The sequence below is a fragment of the Salvia hispanica genome, chromosome 2 (genome assembly GCF_023119035.1).
Source record: "Salvia hispanica cultivar TCC Black 2014 chromosome 2, UniMelb_Shisp_WGS_1.0, whole genome shotgun sequence".
Taxonomy (NCBI): domain Eukaryota; kingdom Viridiplantae; phylum Streptophyta; class Magnoliopsida; order Lamiales; family Lamiaceae; genus Salvia; species Salvia hispanica.
In genome coordinates this window covers 33,260,630-33,276,809 of record NC_062966.1, presented here as the reverse complement: position 1 = coordinate 33,276,809, position 16,180 = coordinate 33,260,630, and the positions used below count along the sequence as shown (strand labels likewise).

General features: G+C 38.9%; 3 protein-coding genes across 3 annotated transcripts; all 3 read right to left on the bottom strand.

The window, feature by feature from the left end:
• Nucleotides 1-539: 539 nt before the first annotated feature.
• LOC125205990 (CBS domain-containing protein CBSCBSPB3-like) lies at nt 540-6,620 on the bottom strand. The gene is made up of 14 exons (XM_048105236.1): nt 6,265-6,620; nt 5,488-5,656; nt 5,098-5,230; nt 4,596-4,766; nt 3,375-3,453; nt 3,170-3,283; nt 2,905-2,971; nt 2,483-2,588; nt 2,344-2,402; nt 2,020-2,126; nt 1,814-1,941; nt 1,309-1,391; nt 1,137-1,226; nt 540-1,021 (listed from the first exon to the last, which is right to left on the bottom strand). The coding sequence occupies exons 1-14, from the start codon at nt 6,411-6,413 to the stop codon at nt 845-847; spliced, it is 1,632 nt and encodes a 543-aa protein (XP_047961193.1). The 5' UTR covers nt 6,414-6,620; the 3' UTR covers nt 540-844.
• A 1,100-nt stretch (nt 6,621-7,720) lies between these two features.
• Nucleotides 7,721-9,099, bottom strand: LOC125206839 (probable aspartic proteinase GIP2). Its single transcript, XM_048106059.1, has one exon. It carries the CDS (start codon nt 9,097-9,099, stop codon nt 7,792-7,794), a length of 1,308 nt encoding a protein of 435 aa, XP_047962016.1. The 3' UTR covers nt 7,721-7,791.
• A 2,617-nt stretch (nt 9,100-11,716) lies between these two features.
• Nucleotides 11,717-13,289, bottom strand: LOC125204666 (probable aspartic proteinase GIP2). The gene has a single exon (XM_048103373.1). It carries the CDS (start codon nt 13,255-13,257, stop codon nt 11,959-11,961), a length of 1,299 nt encoding a protein of 432 aa, XP_047959330.1. The 5' UTR covers nt 13,258-13,289; the 3' UTR covers nt 11,717-11,958.
• Between the last annotated feature and the right edge of the window lie 2,891 nt (nt 13,290-16,180).

Below are 16,180 nucleotides of genomic sequence, written 5' to 3'. Positions count from 1 at the left end.
TTTCCACTGAAAAAGTATATAAAAAATTTGGGTTTGTACCGATTCATCTTAAAATTTGGCATTTCTTCAAATTTTATCGTCCAATGTCTATTTTTCGGAGTTTGACACAAAATAAGCTATTGAAGATAATTTCTAACAATGCAATCGTATATAATTTCAAATCCCAATAGAGAAAGTTAAATTTAAAGTTTTCTGAAAAAAACTTTCAATTCATTTTAGACTAGATTAGGTGACCAAAACTAAACATTACATGAACTATTAGAATGCCATCTTCGATAACTCGCTTTAAATTTTACATCAAACTCAAGAGAACCGAGTTATTGCCTTGAGAGTTGTCCAAAATGAGTTAAACACCAAGAACAATTTATGTGCTTAAAAAATACAGGAACCAATTTTCAAATCTTCAATTCAATAGAATTAAAATAAACTTACTAAAATATCCTTAAAACTTATCAATTTTGGGCAAATGTAGATAGACCAATTTTGGAATTTAGTCTTTATTGTACATGCCAAAGAACAAATGAATGATGAGAGAGAGATGGATCAAACTAATGTTGACCTTGGGACATTCTTTTCCTTGATCAAGTCAACCAAAATGTAGTTCATATAGCCACTGAGATGTACGTAGCATTTTTCTTTTTCTGGAGTTGCAATTCCATTTACATATGTGTATAACACAAAATAATTAAACTTTTGCCAGCTTTTATGTGGCCTTGCATTGCTGCATTTTTCTCCTAGTGCCTACAAAATGAGTGACTTTTCCTTCAACAGGCTTGCTTGTTTCTTTAAATTTGCCCATCACTTTATTATAAACACTACATATTCAGATCCATCCGAGCATCGATCATGCTTTGGAGCGCTTCAAGTACACCAGTACCCCGATGCTGGTCACAGCTACTGCTCCTGCAAATATCCCTAACCCGAGGGAGCTTGATCGGCGCTCTTTTGTAGTCACCGTGGCAGATGACAACTCTCTCGCTTCTTGACTCGAATCATAGTGTTCCAAATGGATCCTCAAAACCTGGGAAGTTAAAGACATGACATCAAATGAAAATAAACAACTTCTCAACAGAGTTAGACTTCACAGTTTGTTATAGCATGTAATGCAAAGTATAGGGGAGAACAAATACGCTCACCTTCTGTCCCACAGATTTTGCGTGGGCAACAGCACCAATCAAATCTCCATCCGTGGTGAGCATAACTTTGTCACCTTCATCATCTTCATACTAAAAGATAACAAGGTTTTCAAGTATTAACAAGCTTACCATGAAAATATAGGAAAAGCATTCTACTATGAAAGGTACCCACCAAAAGTTGAGGGCGCTTTTGATCATCAGATACACCCACCCGTTGCATAACAGAGGTAACAAGTTCAGCTAAACTTTCTGTGCCTGGTTTGGAAGAGAAAGAGACAGATATGTGGAATAAATAAAAGCTCTCTCAAGATATTGACTAAATAAGCTGGATACTGTACGATGCTAATTTGAAAAGAGGCCTTAAACATACATCAAAATTCTTAAGTAAATGAAAGATCATGAACCCTTCAAATTTAAAAACATGGATAGCATTTGATAGAGAAAATACATTTAATTATCTACAAAGTGTATTCTCTCTAAAGCACCATCCACAAAGGATTGTTGGTCTCTATACAAAAGACGTACAATTAAGCTAGAAGTTAATTGCTTTTTATTTAATATGACAGCACCTGATGAGTTGATAAAAGAGAAGTCCAAATAAATCTAAGAGATCCCACAAATCAGCAAGAGGCAAAGATCAAGAGAAAGCGAAAGGTAGTAATATAAGCTCTACTCACCCAAATTAAATCTGTGCACACGGTCTTTGTGGTCCTTGAGTTTAAAAGAAAATGAATTTCCAACTGGGTAGGAAGGCTTCGAATGTTCTGCAGCATCTGATGGGACATACTGGGACATTGACATCTCACTGTATAAAAGAAGAGCAAGCAAATGATTAGTAGATATGCTTCTCAATCAATAATAACTGAACAAGGGTAAGTAAGACCTCTGGGTATCACAGTCATCCGCGGGTTCAAAGTTAAGTGCTGAATCCCAAAAATTTTGCATAACCGAATTTGCAGCATCGTTAACTGTACCAGAGCTATTTTCAAGCTAGATAGAAAATGGAAGACATGTAAATCTTTGATCTGAGAAATAACATATCTTTACACTACTAAGACATTCAATTTTGAAATTAGCAGACCTCTGTAATTATAACAGTTGTCTCACTAAAAAACAAAAGAAATCAATAAAATCACGCCATTAAGACACACAACAAGATACAAAAATGCAGATACAGTTGATATACACTGATATTTAAGGAACTTACCATAGAAATTGCTGCATGAGTTATCTGCAAAACATCCACACAAGCTGCAACACTTCCCTCTGCAAAGAAAAATGTCAATTTTTTTTTTAAACTAATAATAAACAGTGCCTACATGCAGAGATAGAAATGTAGTACTGACCTTTGTCAACAACGGGAAGATGTAAGAATTTCCCATCACGCATTATGTGCAGTGCTTCAAGAATAGTTGTATCTACTGTTGTACATTCAGGGTCGGGTGTCATTACCTAGTGATCCAATTACCACAAAATAACAATAAGTCAAAAGCAACATGCCAAACAATGATTATAAGAAGAAAGTTAGGGATGCATGCCCCACCACCAATGAAACTGAATTTAACACGGGACAAAAAGTATCACTTTCACTTCAAATCTCAAGGGGTCATAGCAGAAATACATATAATCTGAATTACATTAAGGTGCAAAGGCAGCTTCATGAATGATATCAGAAATCGTAGTGACAAAGATCAAATATTGACGCTGCGTTCTGAAAATTCAGCATATGATCTACAAGCTGGAGTACTAATGAAATAAGTAGTCAAACCTTCTCCACTAGAGTCAGCTCAGGTGAAAGGTTTTGGGCGACGACTCGCATAAGAATATCTTTTGAACTGAAAACCAATAACCAAAAAACAATGAAAATAAGCATAAACATAAAAGGTTAAAGTTAAAAAATAAAACCATAATAATGAACAAAATATTACTCCACAAATCAATTTTGAGAAAGATAACTACCAGTCAATTAAGGCATTATTTTACAATCCTAAAGCATGTAAAAAGAAGATGGGGCCTGAGATCAAAGATCGTACGTGAGTATCCCCTGAATACTGTTTCCTGTCATAACAAGAACTGAATTGACCCGTGATTCCCGCATTCTTTTAGCAGCAACATAAACAGGGTCTGAAGGTGATGCAGTTGCAACTCTGAAAAATGATATAGATTGATCATAAGCAGCACTGAGAAAATTATCGTCCCATCTCATGCAAAGAATAAATCTCAGAAAGTATAGCTTACCTAGAAGTCTGAGAAATTATAGTAGACAGAGAAGGTTTGAACATGCGTTCGCGAAGTGTTTCTATGAGAGCTGATGATGCTGAAACACAAACGCAACAGAAACAGAATCTCAGATCTAAACTACAGACGTTTGTAAGAAAAATAGATAGAAGACCAATCAAGTGAACATAAGAAGGCTGCCAAAACACACTACTCCCTCCGTCCCAAGTTACTTGAGTCGTATTCCATTTTGGGTTGTCCCAAGTTACTTGAGTCATTTCTCCTTTTGACTAAAAACAAAACATCTAATCATATTTACTTTATTCTTTCTTTTACTTCATACTCTCTCCTCTCTCTTACTTTATTCTCTCTTCTACTTTCTTAAATCCTGTGCCAAAAGAAACGCCTCAAGTAACGTGGGACTGAGGGAGTATATGATAATGTTTACCATTCCTTAAAAATATTTAAAAGAACCCACATGGCAGTCTGAAAAAAGCAAACATTTAGGTCCTTGAATCTAAATAAGATTGAAGCTGAACTAGTTTGGACTTTGGATCCACTACTGCCCAAACATAGTGTCCACAACATCTTAGCTAGTCAGCCCAATTAAGGAAATTTGAAAGAGTGCATCTAATTAACAAGTAAGGCAAGTTGTATGATACGTAACTTTATCCGAGTTTATATCTCTCAAGTTCATAGCTAGTATTGCAAGGACTAGGTGCAACACATAAGGAAATCATGCATATCTATTGCATGGAATGTTCCTTTAGGACATGTGCTGGCCTAGTGAGCACATGCTAGTAACAATGTGTTCTCTAATCTTTACTTTATTTGGATACTCCAAATAACGATCTTCCTAATGAGTATATGACTCCAAAATTTGCAGCTGATATACACTGACAATGTGTTCTCTAACACCAAGGAGATGTTTTCTTTATTAGAATACCTGCAAATGATCTCCGTGACTCCCTCCATCCTAATTACAAAAGCTAATTGGAATTTTCACAAAGATTAAGAAACTCATTGGAAAAGATACAATCAATTTCCTAATATACCCATATTTATTTTACTGGAAATTTGCTAAAGAGTTAAATAAGAGAATATAAGTAAATGAGTTTTTTATATGGAAACAAGCCTATATATTTGGGACATATGAGAAAGGAAATAAGCCTACATAATAGGGACGGGGAAATGAAACCAATATTTGCAGCAAATAAACACTGGCAAGAAGAATAAACAAACCAGAGAAATTGCTTCCAAATTGGCGTTCAACTCCTTCAACTGCAGCTGCAATAGCACTTCCCTGCTCCGCAGCTTTCTCCATTCTTGATATGGCATCATAAAGGCATTTAGTGATATCCAAAATTGCTATAACTTCACCATTCTCAACAACCGGAAGATGCCTAAATTTCCCTGTTAAACAGGAAAACTATAACTTTAGGTGGAGATGTTGAGGGTACCAGACAATGGAATATTGTGTTTCTCTGTGAAATAAAAACCTCTTGGGAATGCTGGTAATTTCATACAGAGATGAAGTGAATACTTTTTAGGAATACCTCAGGGAAGACGACATAATTACTCTGCTAAATTCTTTCCACAATATTTAAGTATTTATAGTTTCATAGTCAATTTTACAGTAATCTCGAACACAAATTAAGTTCCAGTTCTTTACCAAATTATACAAGTCCTGGAGCACCTACGCATAGCAATTCTTAGCAAGCAACAAGCAAAGAAAAAAGGTAACCTTGGACCATCTTCTGCAAAGCATCAATAGCCAGAGAATCTGAGCTCACAAAAGTTGGGTTTCTTGTCATAATTTTTGAAATCGATGTCTGCTCGGGTCTCAACTCCTCAGCTATAACCCTGGTCGCTATGTCCTGTAAATCATAGATGAACCAATAACTAACAAACCCAACATTTAAAGAGATACTGATGCCTATTGCATCCAATTGATTTCAGGGCAGAGACTCAGTTCCAACTTATATACATACATATACACGCATACATCTTATGCAGTGAACTATGGCCAGACAATCATACTTGCATTATGCAAATGCATAAAAGATTAAGAGTAAACAGACAAAAGAAAGAGTGAAGAACCAGTATAATGGCTACAAAGCTCATAAATTATTGCCTTATCAGTGACAATTCCTGAAAGCAAAGCATTAGCATCAGTCAGCAGAACGGCGTCAACACGCCTGGCCGCCATCCTTCTACAGGCTTCTGATACAGTGGTCCCCTCGGGAATTGTTAGTGCCTTGGATAACCGGAGCTTCTTCACTGTTCTCTCGCCAGCAGTAGACCTGCATGTACATATATAACTCAATCATGTCGAATCATTGACCAAGCAAAGAAAAAGAATTACTACTATGTATCACATTCACTTTAGGATTCATTTTGTAGTATACCAAGTGGACAAACATGCAACCACAATTCAATTATAAAATCAATAATGTTTGAACAAAAGAGGTAACCAGTTAATTGTACCATAAGTCCATACACATGAAAAGATATAACACTATCTAGAATGCCGTAACCCCCCACCCCCCCAACATCCCCCCATCCACCATAAACACCCAAAATTTCCAGCAGATTGCGATAGAAAACTGTGTATCAACACTCAAAACCTCATCATTTCATAATTCAGATATCTTCCCAGCTAATATAACAATCCAATATGTAGTTATCTGAACCAAATCACTTCCCTTTCATATGTCAACGGTTTTTATCCATACAACACCAGCTATTTCAACGCAGGTTTGACAAAAAAAATCCAATTCGAAGACCTAACATTCACCTTCAAGTAGTTGTTCGCGCATCAATATCAATATAACAATAACCTAGCTCAAATCCACTCCATCAAATTAAAAAAATAATAAAAATTGCGGGTCGCCGGAGAAAGAGAACTTACAAGTGGGGTGGGGAAGAGGGCTTAGCGTTGGTCCCATTAGCGGCGGAGCCATTCTCCGACGAAGGCCCTCTCTTCAGGGTGGAGGAGGTGCGCTTCTGGGCCATACTGTTGCGTCTCGCTGCCGCCGTCGGGCCAACCACACCACTCATTTTTCTCCCCCCCTTTTTTTTGTTTTCGTTTCTATTTATATAAATAATTTGAATTTGCGAAGAATTATGTAACAATATGCTATTTTCTCGTGAATTCAAAAGACCCAAATCTTATTTTGCAGAAATCGATAATTTTTGGAATGGATTGAGGAGGTGTTACGGCCTCCACAATCTGGGTTTCTCTCTCTCCTCTCTCTATCTCTCTTTGGAATTGTTATTTACGTAGTAGCACAAATTTATTCGACACCTGTTATGTCACAACTGTGCCAAATCGACTACATCCATAATAATTTATTTTATTCTTTCTATACAGGCGTATAATTGTGGCAAAACTACTCCATCCATCCAATTCAATTCAACTTACATTTTCTATCATTTTCATTAACTTCCCTAGCTTTTGAAAGGTAAAACAGTTAAATTCAAAATTTAAAACATTTTGCACACATGGGTGTGATTCTGATTAGCTGAAAGTGTTGACTGAATAAAGCGTTTTAATTCGTAGAGATTAAAAAAAGTTTTGAGTTTAGAATTTCGGTGGTTTTATTTAGTGTTTGCTTTTTATTGATAAAAAGTTTGTGAAAATAACTTTATACTATTACAAGATGATGAGTTGGCAAATCTCAAGACCTTGAAAATGCTTTTGCTGTTTCCAAAGTGGGCATAGTGATATTGTTACGACCCATCACTAAAATTTAAAAATATTGAAAATACACGCAGCATGTTAATTTTAATATAAAACAAATATATACGTAAAAATAATTTTCAAGTCACTCATCATGGTCGAATTGGGCCCACACATACTCAAACAAATCAAATCGAAGTTTCTTATGACATATATATTGTCAGACAGTCAAGTAATTGTTGAATCCGGCCCTATCATGTATGGCTATTTATTTATTTCCCTTCAATTTTATCTTTGGTTGGTCTGTTTGTAATCTACTCCATTTATGTAAAATAATTCAAAGAAATAATCGATCATTAGAAATATTTTCTTTAAACCAAAAGTAGATCGGATTATGGTAAATATCATTCCTTATGTAGTATAGTACTACAATTATAAATAATACTCCCTCTGTCCCGCTTTAGCAGTTCCATTGACTTTTCTGCCATCGTTTTGTAAAAATGATAAAAAATAGTTAAAGGGAAAAATGGTAAATTAAGAGAGAAAATAATATAGAGAAGAGTCTTATCTACATTATTGTCTCTCTTATCTTACCATTTCTCCACTTTAACTATTTTTTATCATTTTTATAAAAAGAGGATAGAAAAGTCAATGGAACTGCTAAAGCGGGACAGAGGGAGTATTATGATGCAATAACAAATTTTTATTTGATAATAAAAGTAAACAAACATCATCTTCCACATTTATTCTCATCATCTAGGCAGCTCGAAACTGGTTGCAGCTCGTATCACGCAGTAGAAGCGACGAGCTAAAACCTAGCTTCTCCGCCGCCACATCAAACTCCAGCAGATGATTCTCCATCTGGTAACCCCCCACAACGATCGACGTCGTCGGCCCCGACAAATTCGGTTGCCCCTCCACTAACGCAAGGCACATCACCCCCTCTCCAGCTCTCACCATCGTGTTCCACCCGTAAAACCGCCAGTAAACGCTCTTACTCTGCAGCACGAAATCGATAATCGGCACATCCGGCCCAGCCTCGGTGCTGGATATCGTCTTGGAATCGAAACAAGCACCGAATGGAGCCACGGACGCCACTCTCTTGATGTTCTTTGCTGCTGCGGCCTTCACAAACTCGTTAACCAGAGCTGCGTGGATCGACTTGTGCAGGCTCGTGTATGCCCTCACCGTCCGTATGCTCGTCCCTCCTTCTCCGGTCCTCTTGTTGATCGAAAGGAGAGTTTTGTTTAGAACGAGAGGCGTCTCGCCGACTCTGATGGACTTGACGCCGATGAAATACTGGATGCTGAGATTTCCGACTAATTCGTTGCCGGATGTGCTCACAGGGTTTCTGAGCAGAGGTGTGGTCCACATTGATTCCGAGATCTGTTGGAAGGGTTTTGTATAAGCTGTCTGGCCAATGATCATGCTCCCGTTGCCTCCCGAAGAAGGGAGGCATAGCATGAACTTCTCGCGGATTTTGAAAGCTGATGATAGGTGTGCTGGAAGCGAAACCCTAGTTCTGGCCAGGCCAATGAGCCCGGCCAGGTTGGTGGCTAGGCCTTCCAACAAGGCGTCGTGGGCGTATTTAAAGGGAAAGTTATTGACTTTGTACTGGGTCCCGCGTGTAGAGCCTACACGCAGGACGTCAGTGCCTATGCCACTATAGTCCTCGGTCCCAGTGAAGGGATTGAGGGCGTAGTCAGAGCATGTGTTGTTCGTGCATCTTGGAGCCGGTGGTGACAGGAAGCAGAAGACACAACCGATTCCGTCTGCTATCTTGCACTGCTTAGTGCCACATCGGGTTGGGCGGAATGAGTCAGCCGCGGAGAAGTATTCGGGGGAGTTGAACCATAGCAACTTGCCGCCAAGATCGACCCCAACGTTGAGTGTGGTGACGTTGGAACCAAATTGGATTTTGGTGTAGTATTGGTTAGTTGTGTCATCTTTCCAAATTGGGAAGGTGAATGCTTTAGGTTTTGGTGGGGTTTTTGCATTTGAGAAAGAGGATAAAATGAGCAAAGATGAAGCTATGAAGATGGAAAAAGTATGATAAGAAGCCATCGATTGTGTTTGAAGAAATGGATGGGAGTCTCTTTTTTATTTATACTAGAAAAAATTACTTGTTTAAGAAATTTTTGGATAGATCTTGAGTCACTATAGTTTTGACTTGGAATTGCATGACAGCGAAGTCAACATTTCCAACTCACTTATTATGGTCAAAGTCAAACCTATACACTTCAAACCCAATCACACTAAACTAGTTACATTAATTTTGTAGATCTCAAATTGTTTGGTTGAAATAAGCATACCCGACTCGCTTAATTATGGTCAAAGTCAAAACTATATACTCATCCCTTAATCCATAAAAACTAGTTTTATTTTGCCTTTTTGAGGTGTCCAAAAAAAATAGCCTCATTTCTAAAAATGAAAAGTTTATCTCTCATACTTTACATTTTTTTCTCTACATCTCTCTTACTCTACCATTTTTTCTCCCTATCTCTCTTACTATACCTAATTTTTTTCATTCTCTCTTACTTTATCAATTTTTCTCATTAAAATCCATGATCTCCACAAATGAAACTATTTTTTATGGACGAAAGGAGTACTTCATAAACGAAAAAAAGAAGATACTCCGTACTATAAATAAACTATATATAGAAAAAGAAGAAGACTGGTGAAAGTTCAAATTTTAATTTTACTATTATAGTCATACTTTAGTAAAAATGTCAGACGTAAAATTCAGTTTCCAATTGTCTTTTCTTCTTACTCCATAGATTGTTAAATGACTAAAAATGTCAATAAAAATCAATTTATAGGTAGAGTTTGAATTAATAGTAGGGTAACTGCTTTTAAAGTCATCAACTTTCCATGAATTTTGGTTTTTCCCACGAACTTTTAAAAATTCGTGTAATGTCACAAACTTTATTATAGATTGCCATTTTCCCATGTCAGGTTTTCCGGTCTGATTCAAACTGTTCGTTTCCTATTAAGACAATGTCCAAATTCTTTTATCTTACTATCGTTATCTTCGTCTTTGAAATAACTTCGCGTGGGTACCTTGTACACCTCAATCAGAACTCGGGTGAAGAAGTTATGGCCATTTTATGAAGGATGCGACCTTTGTGCAGCCTTGTACTATCATAATGACCATAACTTCTTCATCCGAGTTCCGATTGAGGCGTGCAAGGTACCCACGCGAAGCTATTTTAAAGATGAAGATAACGATAGTAAGATAAAAGAATTTGGACATTGTCTTAATAGGAAACGAACAGTTTGAATCAGACCGGAAAACCTGATATGGGAAAATGGCAACCGACAATTAAGTTCGTGACATTACACGAACTTTTTAAAAAGTTCGTAGGGAAAACCAGAATTCATGGAAAGTTGATGACTTTAAAAGCAGTTACCCCTTAATAGTATATTCATAGAAATTTCATATATATGCGAAATAAATTACTGAGAGTAAACAAGTGTGAGCTTTCTATTTTAATTTGTATTCACGCGTTTGGCGTCTGACACGGATCTATGGTCTAAAGTTTAATTTTGCGAAGGATACGATATTATTCTTCCGAGTGAAATTATTGGTCAAAGACTCAAAATTGCGTACAGCAAAAAAAATAAAAATAAAAACAAGCTGAAAAGGAAGTTGCGTGATTAATGGAGTACATTAAAACAGCGACATTAAGTCCATTTAATTAAGTTCTTTTATGAAAATTGAGTACATTGTAAATTTGTAGATGTTTGGGACTAATAATATCAAAGAATAAGTAGGAGTATAAAATAGGAATGGTGAAAAGAAGACCCATTATACTATAACAATAAAGTTAGTGTAAATGTGATAAACGATAGTACTCTCGAAATTTGATTTTTTTTAAAACTACTAGTATTTTAGAGTCTATGATGGTTGAATGTTACCAATTTTAAATAAAATTTGTGCATGATTATAATATTAAGTTGAATTATATGATAATTGTTTGCTTAGTAATACTCCATACATCTACGATTAATTGAAACGGTTAGTGAAACGTGGATCCTAGTATTAATTTTATACTTAATAAAATGTGAGGGTGATAAATTAGTAGAATGTGGAATCTATTACCAAAAGTATTAAAAATAAGAATGTCAATTAATTATGGACAGACGGAAACAAGAAGTTAGTGTCAATTATCGTGGAAGGAAGGAGTATAATTTGAGGGCAAATAGTATAATCCATAACTGCGTTCCGCAAAGGGTGCATCATCGCGGCCAACTATGGTCGTTGGTGCACCGAATGGCGAATCCAGGATTTAGAAATTGAGGGTGCAAACATGACAATTTACATCCGAATAAGGGAAAATTAGTCGCATAGAGGGGGCGGTCGTGCCCGCCCGCCCGCTGCCCCTAGATCCGCCATTGGGTGCACCATTGAGAATTGTTCATTAACTATGGCCCACAATCGTTGTAGGTATGACATACAGTACAAATCTTAATATTTATCTTTTTTATTCGATAATTGTATTATTCTTGGTAATCTCAACTTGTGAGGTAGCATATCACGATATGAGGATGTAGTTATTATCTACGTTGAGATGAGGCTTACTAAGCATTTAAGTATAACATTCATGTATAATAAATTACCTTGAAATATGAGAGCGACGTAGTAAAAATGAAAATAAACTTTTATTATGAGACGAAAAAATGTGAGAAAAAGAACTCTTTGAGATAATTGGTGGGATACAAGCGGTCAACAGAATTAACATTTACTAACATTTATTACTTCATAATACAAGTAATGCTCAATCACTCCATACAAATATACAAGCCAAGTAGCACGGTTGCACTAATCAAACTCATAAGTCATAACAGGTAACAATATTACTCATCTTCCACATTTATTCTCACCATAATCGATCACATATATAAACACGCATGAAATCCAATCTAGGCAGCTCCAAACTTGTCGCAGCTCGTGTCACGCAGCAGAAGCGACGAGCTAAACCCTAGCTTCTCCGCCTCCACATCAAACTCCAGCAGATGATTCTCCATCTGGTAACCCCCCACAACGATCGACGTCGTCGGCCCCGACAAATTCGGCTGCCCCTCCACAAACGCAAGGCACATCACCCCCTCTCCAGCCCTCACCATCGCGTTCCACCCGTAAAACCGCCAGTAAACGCTCTTACTCTGCAGCACGAAATCGATAATCGGCACATCCGGCCCAGCCTCGGTGCTGGATATCGTCTTGGAATCGAAACAAGCACCGAATGGAGCCACGGACGCCACTCTCTTGATGTTCTTCGCTACAGCCGCCTTCACAAACTCGTCGACCAGAGCTGCGTAGATCGACTTGTGGAGGCTCGTGTACGCCCTCACCGTCCGTATGCTCGTGCCTCCTTCTCCAGTCCTCTTGTTGATCGAGAGCAGGGTTTTGTTTAGCGCGAGAGGCGTCTCGCCAACTCTGATGGACTTGACGCCGATGAAATACTGGATGGTGAGGTTTCCGATTACTTCATTGCCGTTTATGCTCACAGGGTTCCTGAGCAGAGGTGTGGTCAAGATTGATTCCGAGATCTGTTGGAAGGGCTTTGTGTAAGCTGTCTCGCCGATGATCATGCTCCCTTTGCTTCCCGAAGAAGGGATGCATAGCGCGAACTTCTCGCGGATTTTGAAAGCTGATGATAGTTGTGCTGGCAGGGAAACCCTAGTTCTGCCCAGGGCGATGAGCCCCGCCGTAGGGGTAGCTAGGGCTTCCCTCAGGACAGGGTCTGAGTATTGGAAGGGGAAATTATTTATCTTATACTGGGTCCCGCGAGTAGAGACTACCCGCAGGACGTCCTGGCCTAGGCCACTGTAGCCCTGGGTCCCAGTGAAGGGATTCAGGGAGTAGTCAGAGCATGTGTTGTTAGTGCATCCTGGCACTGGTGGTGACAGGAAGCAGAAGATGCAACCAATTCCGTTTGCGATCTGGCACTGCTTGGTCCCACATAGGATCGGGCGGTACGAGTCCGCTGCAGCAAAGTATTCTTGGGAGTTGAACCATAGGAAATTGCCGCCGAGATCGATCCCGACGTGGAGTGTGGTGGCTTTGGAGCCTATTTGGATTGTGGTGTAGTATTGGTTGGTTGGGTCATCTTTTGTAATTGGAAAGGTGAAGGCTTTTGGTTGGGTTTGAGCATTTGAGAAGGAAGATAAAATGAGCAAAGAAGAAAGTATGAAGATGGAAAGTGTAGGAGTAGCCATTGATTGTGTTTGAAGAAATGGATAGGTGTAGCTTTTTATTTATACTAGTAATTGATTCAGTAGTTTGGATGGATATGGATGCAGTAGTTTTGACTTGGAATGTCATGACAGCAAATCACTATTATCTTAGATCTCAAATTGTCCAAGTCAACATTTCCGACTCTATTAATTATATATATATATATGGTCAAAGTCAGATCTCAATGGTTTTAAATTTTTACATTATCTAGAGGGCTACATTAATATTGTATATAAATGTCATATTAATTTAGTGCTCACTTTAAATACATGAAATGATCGTATTAAGGGAAATTATACTATACGTCTACTTGTTTAGCTAAATATATTGATTTAGAGGTAATCATAACTCATATAAGTTATTGTGAAACCATATATAGATGTATTAAAATTCCAACCACTTCCCTTCAAATAAAATAAACTAAATGTGTATTTTAATGCGTTTATTCTAACGCGTAAAATTATGGGTCAAAAGAAATAAGAAGTTGCGTGCTTAACACTGAGACCATTTATTTAATGGACAATGTGAGTCGACACAAATCATAATCACAAAATAAGGGCGTTGGCATTTATTTGTGAATGAATATGGTGTACGGAATGATTGGGACTAACAATATCAAAGAAAATCATAAAATAATGTTGCAAAAGAAGACCCATGATAGTAACAATAAAGTTAGTGAAAATACGGTAAAAATGTCACTCTTTTGTGTTCTATGGACAAATGAAATAACTTTAAAAATCGCGCCATAATGAACTTAAATTCGAAGGCATTATCATTCTATCGCCGGGTCAACATACTGATAGGGACTCATCCTCACGCCTGCAAGAAACCATGCAGCAACATGATCAGCCGGATACCCAACCGGAAGTGGGAGCAGCGGAGTCGGAAGAGCGAGTCGAGGAGCCCAGAGCCCGTGATCAACCCAAGTCCAGAATCCAACCGAAGAGAAACGCGCCCAAAAGTGTCAAGCTTAATGATTACATATCTCATTAGATTTCTTTTTCCTTATTTTATTATTTTATTTCCATGTCGAACGATTTATTTCATTAGATAGATTGAGTCAAATCTTTTCAGGTTTTCTTTTTTATTCTTTCCCGAATCGTAAGTCCGAATCAAGTTGGGGGAATTCTATAAATTATAGAATTCTCTTAGAACTAGTCCCATAGAATTAAAGGAATAAACATCTTTTTCTCTAAACCTAGCTATTCTACAAACCTTATTTTGTTGGAATCTATGCCCGGTCAATGGACTTTGACCAATTATAATTTCAACGACACATTTAATTTTATAAAATTAAATGATATAGCGCCGATCTACGTTCGGAGTAGATGACCGTGGTATATTTATTTTCTCAAATCCGATTCCCGGTGAGTGAGAAATAATTGTTTAAAGTTGTGCAAAAATTGCAAACTTAATGAGCTATGAGAGGAGATTAGGGAATAATTAAGAGAGTTAATTATCCGACATTGAAAGTTTCAACCTTATTAAACTAGTATTTAATAAGAAGGATTATTACATGTAATAATTATAGTGGACTAAGATGGGCTGTAAGAGCCCACACGCGCGCACACGCGCGCGCCGCCCGCCTGCCACGAGCCTCGAGCCCGAGCCCGCGCCCGTGCTCGTGCCCCTGCCCCTGCCCTTGGACTTGGACTTGGATCTTGGCAATTGGTCTTTGGGCTGTTCTTTGGGCTTGGTGCTTGGGCCTAGTTGCGGGCTTGGCCCAAGTCTAGTGGGTCTAGTTCTTTTTAGACCACCACCGTTTCCACGTCAGCGAGCCAAGCGGGATGCCACCTCATCGGTATGACGCGGTAAGCCAACGTGGCTGACACATGATAGTCCACGTCGTGAACGAATCTAGAAGCTTCTAGACTCAACCTCTCTAGCTCTGAGCGCGTAACGGCTTGTAACGCCCGAACGTTACAGTTCGTAACCGACGACCGTTACGGTCTAGCATTAATGACGGCCATTATGGCCGTTGACCCCCTGCAATGGACCGAGCCTATAAATAGGCTAGCCATTCCATGCATTCTACACATCATCAAACACTAGAAAGCATTCTGCATCATAAGCTCTCTCTCTCTCTGCATTGTTCTTTTGTCGAAGCTCGCCCTTTCCTCCATCCAGTTCGCCGGAGCCTCTGTCGATAGCGGTGTTGCTTCATCGAGACGTAGCCGTTTTATCTTTGGGGACGAAACGTCAATCCGAAGAGCACTACCGGGGCGTATCTCGTCTTGCGGAAAGAGGCCTCCTCGACTCGGCTAATTTCCTTTTCAGTTTATTAGTTTTGAATCCTCTTTTGTAATTTCGGTTCAGTTAGCTCTTGTATTCCTTCTTGTAAGTCTTAGAACCAACAATCGCAAGACGAGATATAACTTGCTTTTGAAGGGATCTGGACCTAAAACTGAAACTAAAACTTTCGAAACTATAATCACCTTTGCTGGAGATGTCGACTGAATCCAACACCGCCGCTGCCACCAATCCGGCCACCACCGCCGCCATCATCTCTTCCACCATGGCGAACACCGGACCAATCCCCACAATGGTCCCTACCCCTGGGTTCACCTCTTCGTCTACATTGTCATGGGGGTTTACGAACCCCTTTGGGCCCACTGTTGGATCATCCTCTAGTGGGTCGGTTGGTTCCACTTTTAGTGGTTCCTTCGGATCCTTCAATGGATCGAGTGTTGGGGCCTTCGGGTCCAACACGGGTACCGGTTCCTTCGGATCTGGTACGACCATGGCGGGCTCTACGCCCAACATGAATGATGGGGGCCCTATGCCCAACCATGTTGTTGGCTCCTTCGGGGGCAACATGAATGGTTCATTCCAAGGACCAAGTGCGGCACCGTTGGCACCTAGAATGATGCCACCCGCCGAGAAGCCACCTAAATTTGGAGGAGC